The sequence below is a fragment of the Chelonia mydas genome, chromosome 1 (genome assembly GCF_015237465.2).
Source record: "Chelonia mydas isolate rCheMyd1 chromosome 1, rCheMyd1.pri.v2, whole genome shotgun sequence".
Taxonomy (NCBI): domain Eukaryota; kingdom Metazoa; phylum Chordata; order Testudines; family Cheloniidae; genus Chelonia; species Chelonia mydas.
The window spans coordinates 220,865,697-220,879,128 of NC_057849.1; the positions used below are offsets into that span (position 1 = coordinate 220,865,697).

Sequence of the window (13,432 nt, forward strand, 5' to 3'; positions counted from 1 at the left end):
TTGTGTTGTGCTATTTTAGTAACCTTTAAGCCTGTTTTTGTTTAATTGTCATTACATTGAATCTAAGTTTTCCACCCCCTCCAAAAATCTTACCGTCTAGTTACTTTTTGTGTCTCCATTGTCTAATATGTTCTTCTGATTTAATTTCAGAGCCTCTGAGTGACAACAGGTGACAGGCTGGTGGCTCACACTGTTGTGTCACAGAGGAGTTCCAGGATAACGGCAGAAAGACATCTTATCAGTTATTGGAGAACACCCAGGACAGAAAGGATATACAATACCTTCTTTTATGATTTTAAATATTGATCAGGGTTAGCAATACCTGTGCTTCATTACAGAATGTCCTGTGGTAATGGTGAAACTGGTGGGCACTCTATGTATAACCTCTGTGGTCAGTGTCAAAGCTCCAGCACCCAGTTAGGTAGTCTGCATGGTCATAGGAAGTCTTCAGGATTGTTGGAAGTCACAGGGAACCTAAACAATAAGCAATATTCTTCAGTGGCACTAGCTTCAGATACCATGGTGAATAATGGATCAGGAATTCCCCCTAACTCTGAGGAAGACACAAAGGATTCAGCATACCAGCTCAGCAACCAGCCTATGACAGGAAGTGAAATCCGTAGGACCTACACTACGAAGTGTTTCTATGGTCCTTATTTAACCAAAACTAGCATGCAGGGAGATGTCTACAACTTCCTGGAGAGGCCTAGTGGATGGAAGTGTTTTATTTACCATTTTACTGTGTAAGTACCTATACTTTCACATAATTTCTGATGTAAGAGCTATATGAAAATGTGCACTCATGGTCTACCGGAAAACAGAGTACTATGAATCAGTCTGGCATCCTTACTCACATGGACAGTCTTTGCTCAGATGAGTAATCCCACTGAAATGGATGGAATTACTTGTTCCAAAAAGGATCAGGCCTTATACATGTTAACTTTTCTAGTGTGGTTCACTAGAGTCCTTCAGTGTTTCTATTTTTACTAGTGGCTTCTCTTTCAACTACTGTGCTTCATCCTTGCTATATCCAAGACAAAAAAGGTCCAGTACTATTACCACACTTTTTTTTATCTCTGTCTTAATTTATTTACATTGTTCCAGTAGACAAGGAGATGTATAAGACTTAGTTCTGGTCAGATACATCTTATGACAGTAGATGCGCATTGATGATCCTGCAGTTGCAAAACTGACTTCAAGCCATTTTTGAAGTCAACTTGTTGTACAAACACCTGAATGCTACACTTCTAATTTCAGTTTGGGTTAATTTACACAACTTGGAGTTATCAGTATTCAATAGGAGCTTTGCAGCAAGTTAGTCATTTTACCACTTGTGCAGTACACAGTGAGGGGAAATGAAGGCTTTGATTTATCCGTGTAGTAGCAAATTAATACAGCTGTTAATATTTTCTTTGAGCTGCTTATAGCATCCACCAGGACAGTACAGTTCAGTTATCACTTTACATGCTGCTTAAGGGCAGCAGTGAGGCCCCCCCTGCCCAGATTAACAGACTCATGCTTGTGGGGCTCATGCTACCGTGCTAAAAATAGCTGTGTGGACATTGCAGTTTAGGCTGGAGCTTGGGCTTTGAAGCCTAGGGAGAGGGGTGGGCTTCAGAGCCCAAGCTCCAGCCCGAGCTGAAATTTAGAAATGCTGTCCACAAGGCTATTTTTAGTGTGGTAGCGCAAGTCCTGCGAGCCCCAAGGCCGGCCTTAGGAGTGGGCCATTCAGGCAACCGCCCAGGGTGCCATGGTCAAGGGGGGCGCTGTGCAGCAGCGCAGAATGCACGCTGCCAGTGTAGTGTCGGAAACTGCTCTTGGCTGGCAGGGGAGTGCCGCGTGGGGGCATACCTAGATTGCTCCCCGCTTCCTCCCGATGGAGGGGAGAGCAGTGTGTGTGTGTGGGGGGGGGGGAGGCAGTGATGACGCACAGGTACTGCTTGCCTCCCCAGTGTTCCTCTCTGCCCCCTGGGGGGTGTAAGTGGAGAAGTGAGAAGCAAAGCCAAACGCTCCGTGCATCCAGGTCACAGCCCAGGTGGGGAAAGTGACCTGGATGCTGGGAGCCTTGACGTCGCTCCTCCACTCACAGCCCCCTAGGGGCACGCAGAGGGACAGCATGGGGGGGGGGGAGGAGCGAGCAGCAATGCCAGCTGCTCCGTGTATCCAGGTCAGTTTCCCCATGTGGACGCAGAAGGGGAGTGCAGGGATTAGCAGGCGCAGGAGGGGAGTGCAGGGGTTTAGGCAAAGTGGGCAGAGTGCAGGGGTTAGGGGCGCAGGAGAGGGGTGAGGAGCCTGGGAACCCATGGGGCCAAGGGAAATGGGTGGCACCCAGCGGGCCAGGGGAGCCAAAATACAAGTTCACCCAGGACGCCATTTTCCCTAAAGCCGGCTCTGGCGAGTCCTAATCTGTCGACCCAGGCTGGGAAGATCTCTGCCATGGGCTGCCATGGGACATACCTTAACAGTAATTATTATTTGCTTTTTGCTACGGTAAAGGGCCTGATCGTGCCCCCATTGAATCAAGTGGGAGTTTCACCATTGACTGGAATGAGATTAAGGTTGAGCCAAAAAAAAAGAGTCTTTGTTATGAAGAAAAGTGGAGAATATAGCTCTTGTGTTTGTCTCTGGTGCTTTCTTAGGGCCTGATCATGCATTCCTTATCCCTAGAAAACCATCACACATTTCAAGTGAGCAAGTCAGTGTCAAATGCCTACTTTTTGGAAAAAAGACTTAGAAAGATACAGCAATGTTTTAAAATGAGGGTAAACCATGATGCCTCTGTTAGTCATAAAGTAGATAGTCTTATTACTATTTATTTCCATTCTGCCTCAAGATTATCTTGGGTTTTATCAAATGATGTTTTGATTCATGAAATTTTGCCAAGTAAACGGATAGGGCCTCTTTCAAGGACTATACTTATAGTATATAATCATGCCTAAGGCTTAAACAGATTTCATTTGTGTAGATTTAAATATGTGAATGGTCATGGTTTAAGCCTATTTGAGACTGGGATTTATTTCTCACTAAAATGCGTTTGAGATATGAAATACTGATGATGAGAGCAAACTAAGGTTGACCTTTAATTTGTGCTTGTGGCAGTGATTTTTTAAAAAACTCGACCACAGTTGGGGGACACCACTGGAGTTAATAGAAAATTATTATTATTATTTTTTAGTGGCATAATGATTTTAGTAAAACTAAAAACCACTTAATTCCTCCATCCACCCCACTGTTAAAAACTTTTCACTAAGAAGTGCTTATTTTGATTAAAAGAAAACTTGTAAACGATTCTTTAGACATTAGTTGCATCCAAGTGTCCACCTAAGTGCTTTAGCTCCCTAATGATCATATAGTATATACATTTACAGTACAAGGATTTTTACAAACTGTAGATATCCCATACAATAGTAAATATGAGTAAAGGACATAATGACATGAATAAAAACTGAGTATCAAAAGATGAAATGTAATTATTAATTTTATTATTAAACTAAGCTGGTGTCTTAAAAAGACACTTTAAAAATGTTGCCCATTTCATTTATGCATTACAGACATTAATTTGTAAGTGATCCACGTGTTACATGGATCATTAGGATCTTAATGCCCTTCTTTCTTGTATGTAACTGAAGTTTTATGACTAAATCTTTCTGTGTAGAATGTGGGGAATTGGATGCACAGCTTTCATTAACTCTCCTCAGATTCTTCACATACTACAGTGACAACATTAGTCATTTACAAACCTGTGGGGAACTAATATCCAAATGGGACTGGAGTCAGATAAAAAAAGACAGGTACTTCCAGTTCAGCTATGAAAAGTGCACATACTGTGAAAAAAGGCAAGGCAGGGTGACCACAAGTTTGGAGAAGTGAACCCTGAAAGCACTCTCATGAACAGAATGAAAGATTAAATTTGTGGGCAGAAGGAGAATAGAGGGCAGCAGAGATAGCAGTGGTGCACAGTATATGGTGTCTTGATTCTCTTTTGTGCCAACCATTTTTCTGCTCCTACTGAAGCTCCTTAAAGAATTGGGTATCAATATATCTTAGAGTCCAGCTGCTGACCATATGGTCTTTAGTCCAGACACAGGAATGCCTTGCTTGAATTTAGTTCTAAACTATTGTATGCATTTGCTTAAATCCCACTCACATGCCAAGATAGCACTGTATAACCCTCAGATTTTGTTTCTGAAGTAGTTGTGTGATGTGTAATTTTGACCCTGGGGTATTGTAGCATGGCAGACAAATTCACTTTAATAAGATATAGGTATTGTGTTTCTCGCTTTATGCACCAAAGTTTTGCTTTTTATCCCTCCAATTACTTTCTACTATGAGCGTAAAAAAGGATGAAAGAAGATTATATTTAATTGAAGTTACTATGCAAATCCAGATAGCTAAATCCTTTAACTATGATTGGGACATCTTATATGTTTTGTATCTTGGTGAAACATTTTGTTAGTTTGCATTTTGAATAACAAGTGGCTGGATTATAATCTAAAATACTGTTAGGTTTCTTAAATATCTCATTTAGCATAGGCATGCCCTTTGGCTGGAAAGAGATATGGGCAGCCAATTTTCCTCAATGACAAAATGATTCCACCCCAGTTTAGGGATCAGATAACAATGAACACAAAGCATAGTAAATACATTTTATCTGACCAATGTTCTAGACTATGTGACAGGGTACGCTATGTGTCCAGATCTTCGGGGACCTCCCAAGAGTTTGGTGAGAGACATTTCATTAGGATTCAAATGCACAGTCCAGTTTTCATGCCAGATCTCAGGGGCAGAGAAGCAGACTGGGAAGGGGTAAGTGGTCAGAAAATAGATGCAGCTGAGGTTCACTATAATGAAGTCCCAGATGGCAAATATGAAGACACAAGAAAGTTGTGGCTGATGGCGGGGAAGTGGTTTTTGTTATATGTGCACCCTAGAAAAGGAAACGACTTTGATTTAGCTGGTTGTTCATATCCTGGCAAGGAGATAAGGATTCTGTTCTTTTCTGACTGCAAGTGATAGAGAGGACATTCTGCGTCAGATACAGTGAGCTGAGCAGCACCGAACAACAAGTAAGATATAAAATTATTTTTATTAACTGCCACTGGAATTTCTTAGCTACTACTTAATGGTGGCCACCCTGTTGGAAAGCAAGGACATTTATAGCAACAACAGTACAGAAACCTAACATAGAGTTAAGGGTCAAGCCCTATTATCTTTATTCACTTGTGTTGTCTCATTAAAACATTTCTGTCATTGAAACTTAAGATAAGAGTTGACCAAAAGGAAACCTGTACGTATTCTGCTTTAGTACTGTTTGCTATTGAAAAGAGAACTTGCATATTCGATACTAAAATGTTTCTTATTCACGCGATGATCTCCTTCTGCTATTAAGCCAGTATTATAGCAGGTTGGGAATTGCTGTAGTCTGTTACCCTTGAACCAGAGATTTTCAAAGTAAAATGGACATTGCCAGCCATCAAGATAGAAGTGCAAATATTAATTTTTTTAAAATATTCTAATAATTTCACAATTTACACTTAGCAATTAGTGTATCACAGATACTCTCTTGAAGATAAGAGACTTTGATGGTGGAAAAGTGATCATCTCCAGCTTAAAGGAAAGTTAAACCAAGAGAACCACTACTTTGTAATCATATATACATATGACCAAGTTCTGCCCTCACACTAGTGTCAATCAGGTGTAACTCCACTCAGTTAAAGAATGAAAGTTATTTAAAGTCAGTGGAGCTGCATGGAATTTACACTAGTGTAAATCAGAGCAGAGCTTGGCCCATTAGTTTCAGACACAGAAGTTAGAAGTTGAGTACAAGACTGAAGATAAGTGTGATGCACAGTGGTCTGTGTATCTGACAGTGCTTTTTGAAAATTGGAGAGATCCTTCACTTAGAGTTAAACTTGTTTCTATGGGCAGATCACAACTCTTCTGATCTGCACATAAAGATCCATGTGTGGATCTACACACTTTTGCATGGAAGAAAAACTCAGGTACTTTCAAGGTGCCATGTCCTTCCCACCACTGCATTCTGCAGAGGTCTCTCTGCATTATTCTGTGTCCACATAAAGGGAGCAGGCAGACTAAGGGAGAGCTGTGGGGATGCCTACTGTTTCTCCCTCTTTCCCCATCAAATGTTGTATATATGCTCAGTACAGCTCATTAACCATGCTACAAGACGCCCAGGTAGAGCTGCCACATGCTGGAGCTGATGTGAGGGGCACAGGACCGATGTTAACAACTCTGGCCTCCCATGGCTCCCTGGAGGGAGGAGAGCTTAGCAAGGGCCCTGTAGCCTTTCCTACATGGAGGTAAATACCGCTTTCCCAACAACTTGCTGTGGGGTAATGTGCAGATTTCCATGGGAAGTGTTCCTTTTTTACATAGGTGAGAGAATCTGGCCCCTTTTGACTTCTAAGTCAAGGTTTATATTTGCATCAGAAACCTTTTACATTTGTATTTATTTGTATTATGGAGCAATGTAAAAATGTGAAGTTGATGGTACTATTAACTTATCACAGACACTGTTACTGTCCAAGATGGATGAGCTAGTATTTAGTTCAGTCGGATTAGTCGCTGAAAATAATTTAGATGGAGGTGTGGGGGAAGGGACATCAGGATGGCTCAGGGATTTATCATGACTAAGTGAACCTTTCCCCTATAGGCAACTGGTTTGAGTCTGGGCCAAGTCAGTAGGGAAGACGACTTCATGTCTGTTGCAGGAGATAAGAAAGAAGTTTTTGGCCTCAGTCGAGTTCTCAGTGAACAGATGTTCACATTATAATCACTGGTACAGTTAGCACAGGTTGAAACCCACGTTGGCACTCAGCAGAGAAAACAAGGACTGTTTGAAAAGGGAGATGAAATTCTTGTCTATGTTGATGGCAAGCTGAGGTGTGAATCTATCCTGCACTAGCTTGCCATAAACCAGCTGACCATGTGAACCCTGCTGACATGCATTAAGTGTTCATTAATGAACTTTGATCTAGTCCTATTTGAAAGGGGACTAGATCAAAGCACACAAACAAATGGTTAACAGGCATCAGCAGGGTCCCCATGGACACCTGGTCCACCACCAGGTTAGTACAAGCTAGATTCACACCCCAGCTTGGCCTCGTGTTTAGAGCAGAGGACTGGCTGACAGACTCCTGGGTTCTTTTCCCACCTATGCTATTTTCTTGTTTTGTGAATGTTAAAGGTTACTTTATACAAATGGTTAAACTACAGCATGATGATTGCAATACCTTCTTCACAGGGGTATGCTGAGGTCTAAGTAGTAATCAAAAAGGGCTTTGAGGTCCTTGAGTGAAAAATACTGTATAGGTTTTAAATAAGAAAAATCTTATTCTTAGAGCAAACATCCCAGATTACTTCACCTAGGTGTATTCAAAAACCAAACGAACAGCAGCCTTCTCATTCCTTAAGTATCTTGTCAGGTAAGAGCTACACAGCTTCTAAGGAGCACAGCAGTGGGATTTTGTACTGCAGACCTTATGTGGTGTAGGGGTGGGACATTCTAGGATTATCAAGCCATACATGATCACATTATGGAAGGTTTTTTTTCCTTTCAACCCCCTCCCCAGCTCAGACTATATATATTTTTAAAAGCCTATATTAAGAGAACTTTAAGATCCCATGGTGAAGCAGTCAAGTCAGCAACTGACCAAGACTGTATGCACAAATTTAACTGACCCCTGGCATATCTTCATTATACTTCAGTACTTCACTTTATATGATCACATATTGTTTCTCATCTAATTTATCATCGGCTTTTTTCTATCTAATTTTGAATCTGAGTTGTAAAATTGATCAGCCGTAGCAAGACCCCCAATTGGACTTAATGGAATCTCCAGCTGTTCTCTCTTTTCAGGGTATTAGAAACTCTGTTTGGGTTAGGGTTTTCCACAACCTTCGACGCAACCAAGCTGTGTAGCATCTGAAGTAATATTCCACGTATGTCAGACAAACCCTTATAGTCATTTGAGAAGTATGGAATAATCAGTTGCATGTGGTGTAAAATGGTGCAAGTATAACTACAAAGAGTAATAGTGAACATTTGTTGGCATGTAGCATGGCATTTTAGGCCCTAGACTGCCACTAAGTTAGCTTAGTCAACTGCCTCTTTCAGACTATATCCAATAAATGCTGAGCTCCTGCTTTAGAAGAAATTGCATAGTACATGGCTAGTTCCCATTGATTTCTATAGGAGTTAGGCACCTAAATGCCTTTGAGGATCTGAGGCTAAGTTATTAAAATACATGCCTTAGAGAAAAGATTAAAAAGTGTGTCAGTAAAGATACTGAATCATTATAACACTGAAAATAAGTACACAAGAATGAAAGTGTATCAGGAAAAAAGATATGGATGTAAAGCTAAGTTCTTCGTAAAAACTCTGTGAAAATAATGTGATCCAGTAGTTGAAGGCTGTATCATAATGTATATAAATATGAAACAGAGTTACGGTTGCTAAGGCACCCTAAATATTGTCATTTCCTGATCTGAGTATTTAACTATTCATCCTTACTTTTTCTCATGTTATTGTATTCCCTAAATTTAGTGTAGGAAATACTGTGGTAATGTTAATGACTAAGGCAATTGAAAAATTAAGGGCTGCTGCTATAGTTTACATTTTAAAAATACTTAGCTAAGTATTGTCATGTTTCAGAGCTCATTAGCGGGGTCTACTTAAATTGCGGAGAAATAACACTTTTTGCAGGTTGGTCACAGCATAAATAACAAATTTCATGGATGCAAAACTTGCTATTTATTCCGTGCCAACCCATGAAATGTGTGATTTCTCCGTAGTGTTTCTCAAACTGGGGGCCCTGACCCAAAAGGGGGTCGCAGGCCTGTTAGGATGTTGTGCTATTGTCACCCTTACTTTTCTGCTGCTGCTGGCTGCGGCACTGTCTGGTGCAGGGTGAGAGGTGAGCGTGCCTGCTGGCTGGGCACCCAGATCTGAAGGCAGCGCCGCCGCCAGCAGCAGGGGAGAAGGAAGGGTGATGTGGTACTGGCACTCTTACTTTTGTGCTGCTGCTGGCTGTGGCGCTGCCTTCAGAGCCGGGTGCCCAGCCAGCAGCTGCTGCTCTGCCTTCAGATTTCACAGGGGAGACCATATTTCACAGGGGAGACCAGTTTTCATGGTCCGTGACATGATTTTCACAGCCGCAAATTTGGTCGACCCCTAATCATTAGCAGTAAATAGTTCGTACGTGGAAAATTATAGAAGGCTTGAACTTGTGGACTTTCTGTAGACTACCTCTAATGTAACAACTCTCATTTAGTGATACTAAAAGCGGTGGTTTTCAACATTTTTTTTCATTTGCAGACCCCTCAAAATTTTCAACTGGAAGTGCAGACCCCTTTGAAAATCTTAGACATAGTTTGTAGACCCCCAGAGGTCAACAGACCACAAGTTGAAAATCACTGCTAAAAGCATTCAGCAAGTAAATTAGCACAGTGTTTCTCTTACTGTTATCAGTAAATGGAACTTGGAGCCCATTATTTGTAATTCTTTATCTCTAGGGCGCCCTCTAATTCCCTTTTGGATCCTTGGAACAAGTATCTCTAGAGTGCAGACAGATATTTCCCCTTAATAAGAGTCCCCAAATGATGTGATTACAATATGCACAACATAAATAACACCTAAAGTTCAAAGCCATAAGGCGCATATGACTGCATGTGTGAGTCTCATGACTTCAAAATCAAAATTCACATTTGAATGTGGCAATAGTCTTGCTAAGGTATTACTGAATTAAACTTTCTCTATGTAATTGCTTGTACTGGTAAGAAACACTGTTTAGAATTTTTACACAGAAGTTGGGCTGCTAAGTGTTCTGAATTAGAAATATACTAGTTATATTTGGCGTACACACCAGTTGCAGACCTGTCTGTTGATAGGTTTTCCCCCGTGGTATAGCAGACTTTAGATGCTAGGGGGTTGAGCAAAGTGTAAGCGTACTGCTCTATTTCTGGTATGTGAGAACAATACAAGAAAGAAGTGAAATCTATTATGGAAAGTTATAAAAGATTAGGAAAAAAGCTAAATAAAGTTTCATTTATTTCTTAAAGGGGACGTTCCTTAACTGTTTAAGGTGGCATGTTTGATTGGATGATTGTCACGGATTGGGAGGAGGTTGCTACTGGATGCATATGCTTTAACACAAAATACACTTCTCTTTGTGATTCTCACAAGTCTTAAGGTTGTATTCTTCTTTAAATCCATGGGGACACATAATTTGTTTTGCTAGCATTATTGATGATTGTGGTGGAATTTTTTTGTATGCCATTTACTGCACATTTTTAAAAACATGATTTTTAGTTTCATGGGAAAGACTGTAAAGTAGATACCATTAAAAACAAGTACTGCACCGCAGTATTTGAGTTACTGTGGCATTTCAGTCCCTGTTGCCAAAAAAAGACTACAGAAGAAAACATTTTTGAAAGTCATTGGCCATTTGGTCTTCCTTAGAACTTTACACACTAATCTGCTCTTGCTGCAAATTTAAGGGATTTAGGGCCCAATTCTGTGATTTGTGCAGTGCCCACATTGGGAATGGAGGGCATGCCACATCTTCCAGGATTGAGCTTTAAACGCTTGATTCTGTGAGATGGGTAACACATTGTATGACTGAGCCCCTAAAGGTGCAATCCACGAAGCAATTTAGGTGCCTAAACTCCAAAGGTTGGTGTCTAAGTTCTTGTGCATGGCACCATTGTGATTCATGATATTTCTGCTTGGCTGCCGCCTAAACTCATTTGTCACCTAACTTTTCTCTGTAAAAGTTCTCTGGGTACAAGTTTTAGATCCTGAGGCATGCACACTGCTGCCTCCCTCCAGGCATCCAGATGCCCACCTCCCACCTAAAATCTAGAGCAGCAGTCCCCAAACTTTTTGCCACGCCTCTTCTGGAGGTTCCTCCATGTCCCCCTTGGGGTGTGTGTCCCACAGTTTGGGGACCTCTGATCTAGAGCAATTCACGAACTAGGGGAAGATAGGTGCTCACCTGCCCTTGCTGCATGCTGGGCCTGATGCAGTAGGCGGCCTCTGAGCATGCTTATAGAAGAGGCTCCTATTCAAAATCCATCTGGAAGAGGAGGTGGTGGCAGAAATGGTGCTGCCACCCAGTGTTTAGAGCACTCACCTGGGATGTAGAAGACCTAGGTTCATTCCCCCACCCTGCCCTGCCCCATCAGAGAGGGGTTGAACAGCGGTCTCCCACCACTCAGGAGTGTGCTCTAACCACTGACCTATGGGATATTCTCAGATCGGGGCTCCCTCAGTCTCTCATGGTGAAACGGTGGATAAATAATGGAAGACTGAATGGAACAAGGGGACCCTGGGTCTCCCACTTACAAGGTGGGTGCCCTAACCATTAGGCTACAGAGTCTTTCTCACCCCCCTGCCCCTGCCCATTTTGTGGGGAGCAATGCAGGTGCTAAACTCATTCCTGCAAGAAACCCCTTAGGCACCTAAACTACTTGATTTCAGGCCACTGGTTCTTGTTAAGGGATCACTAGCAGCAATAGTGCTTCCCTGCAGACCAGACCAACTCTGCAAGAGGGGAGGGCATCACATCCCTCTGGTCGGCATCTCCCATTGACTAGCTTCGATGGCTTCCCCCCAGCCTGTTACCTTTTGTGGATCACATTCTTAAGTGCCCGCTTCTCCCCCATTCCTTGTATAAGGAGCATGGGTTCCTAACTCTGCTTTGTGGATCATAATGTTGTTCCTATGATTTTTCTAGGCTCCTAAAAGTTAGGCGCCATCATGCTCAGTCTTGCAGTGGCTAAGTCCCTTCACAAATCCTATCCTTGGAGACTCAAAATGAAGGGTACAACACATGGTGAAGGCTGTGGTATTTGCTGAAGGAGTCACTTAGCAGAATAAAGCTGTGTGGAGCAGGCTTGCTCTTTCTTTCAGTTTACAGAGCAGCTCTCCACATGTGAGCACAATGATAAAGATATTAAAATCCTGAAAACTGATCCTTTAAGTCATGTTTGCCACACAAGTGAAAGCTGCATGGACATTTAGAGGAATTACCAGGCATGCAATAGAAGGAGTTGGTGTGCTGTACTTAGTGTAGAAAGAGGATGGTGTTTTGATTGCAGTGGAAAAGAGATAAAGAGGAAAACACATCCAAGTGCACATATGCCATCTAACAAGACACAATGGGAATAAAAGAAAACAACATGCAAGAAGGCACAAAAATTAGTGGAGGATACCAAATGTTAGGTACTCAAAAGAATTACTAAGGTTACAGAACTGAGTTAGAGAGTTTTACCCACAGGGAAAACAAGGTGTAGAAAAACAGATTCTCTAAGAAGTTAAGTGGATCCCCACTAAGTATTGCTGTCAAACCTAGAGCATGTGTGAACACAGTCTGTCAGTGCTGGATTGGTGCAAACAGAATGGGGCGGGGGGGGGAGGGGGAAGGGCATAGTCTATATTAAAAACTTAAGACCCTTCAAAAGGGAATTATGTTAACTTGTAAAGAACTTTGAAGCTGTGAAGAGCTAAATATTAATATGGAATGTAAAAGCTTGAAAAATAATTCGGATTTGTGCCAGTTTCATAAAAAGTGTCTGAAAGGGCAAGACATTTTATGTTTTTCTGCTTGCAACTCAAAGTTATTGTGAAGGACCACTGGTCTCCTTCACTCAAAACTCATCCATGACCAGTTATACAGATATAGGTTGAAGTTGCCACAATAAGAGTGCTTTTTAATATTTATAAACTGCTTTTTAATACAAGGTGCATTACAAGTGTTAGTTATTCCTCACATCACACATATGAAATAAGCCCCCCTCCCCATTTTACAGATGGGGAAACTGAGTCAGCAATTTACTTGACCAGAGACAAATAGATTGGATAGATCAGTTCCTGAGTAGTGTTCCTGATGGTGTTTAGCTAGACAGGAAGTATTCAAAATTAGCCGTGGCAGGCATTTAGCTCATCTTCTCAAAGTAGCAATGGTTAGAAGTTTATTTGCAGAATGTCAAATAGTGCTACGTACTTGAGCAAATTTGAAGTAGCACTGGAAATACATTTGAAACTGTTGAAATGTTTAACTTGGTTTCAGTAAGCTAGACTAAACCACATGGCAACAGAAGTGTAGGAGTTTATACGTACTGGATGCATATTTATAAGAGTTAGTGGGCTGTCATCCCTTTGCTAGGTGGTTGTTTATTACCCTGCTAAAGATAATTATGCATGTATTAACCTAAGCAGTTTGCCCTTGAATGTTAGTACAAAGTTTAATGGAACAGTATAATTGTAATTAAATAGCTCAAAATACAATTTGAAAAGTGAACCATTCAGTCTCAGTGAAAGATTGCTTAATCTTTTAAATAACTCATTGGCTCTAAAACTTACCTATTCTGACAACCAAGATGTAAAGGAAAAGATTCATGTAGATCTAGA

At 41.4% G+C, this 13,432-nt stretch overlaps 1 protein-coding gene across 1 annotated transcript in view; it reads left to right on the forward strand.

Annotated features, from left to right (window-relative positions):
* Positions 1 to 241: 241 nt before the first annotated feature.
* LOC102940290 (potassium voltage-gated channel subfamily KQT member 1-like) overlaps positions 242 to 13,432 on the forward strand; it is a 742,437-nt gene continuing 729,246 nt past the window's right edge. The window contains exon 1 of the mRNA XM_043532723.1: positions 242 to 743. Within this exon, the coding sequence (XP_043388658.1) occupies positions 340 to 743 (404 nt within the window). The 5' untranslated portion in view covers positions 242 to 339. The remainder of the gene's footprint in view (positions 744 to 13,432) is intronic.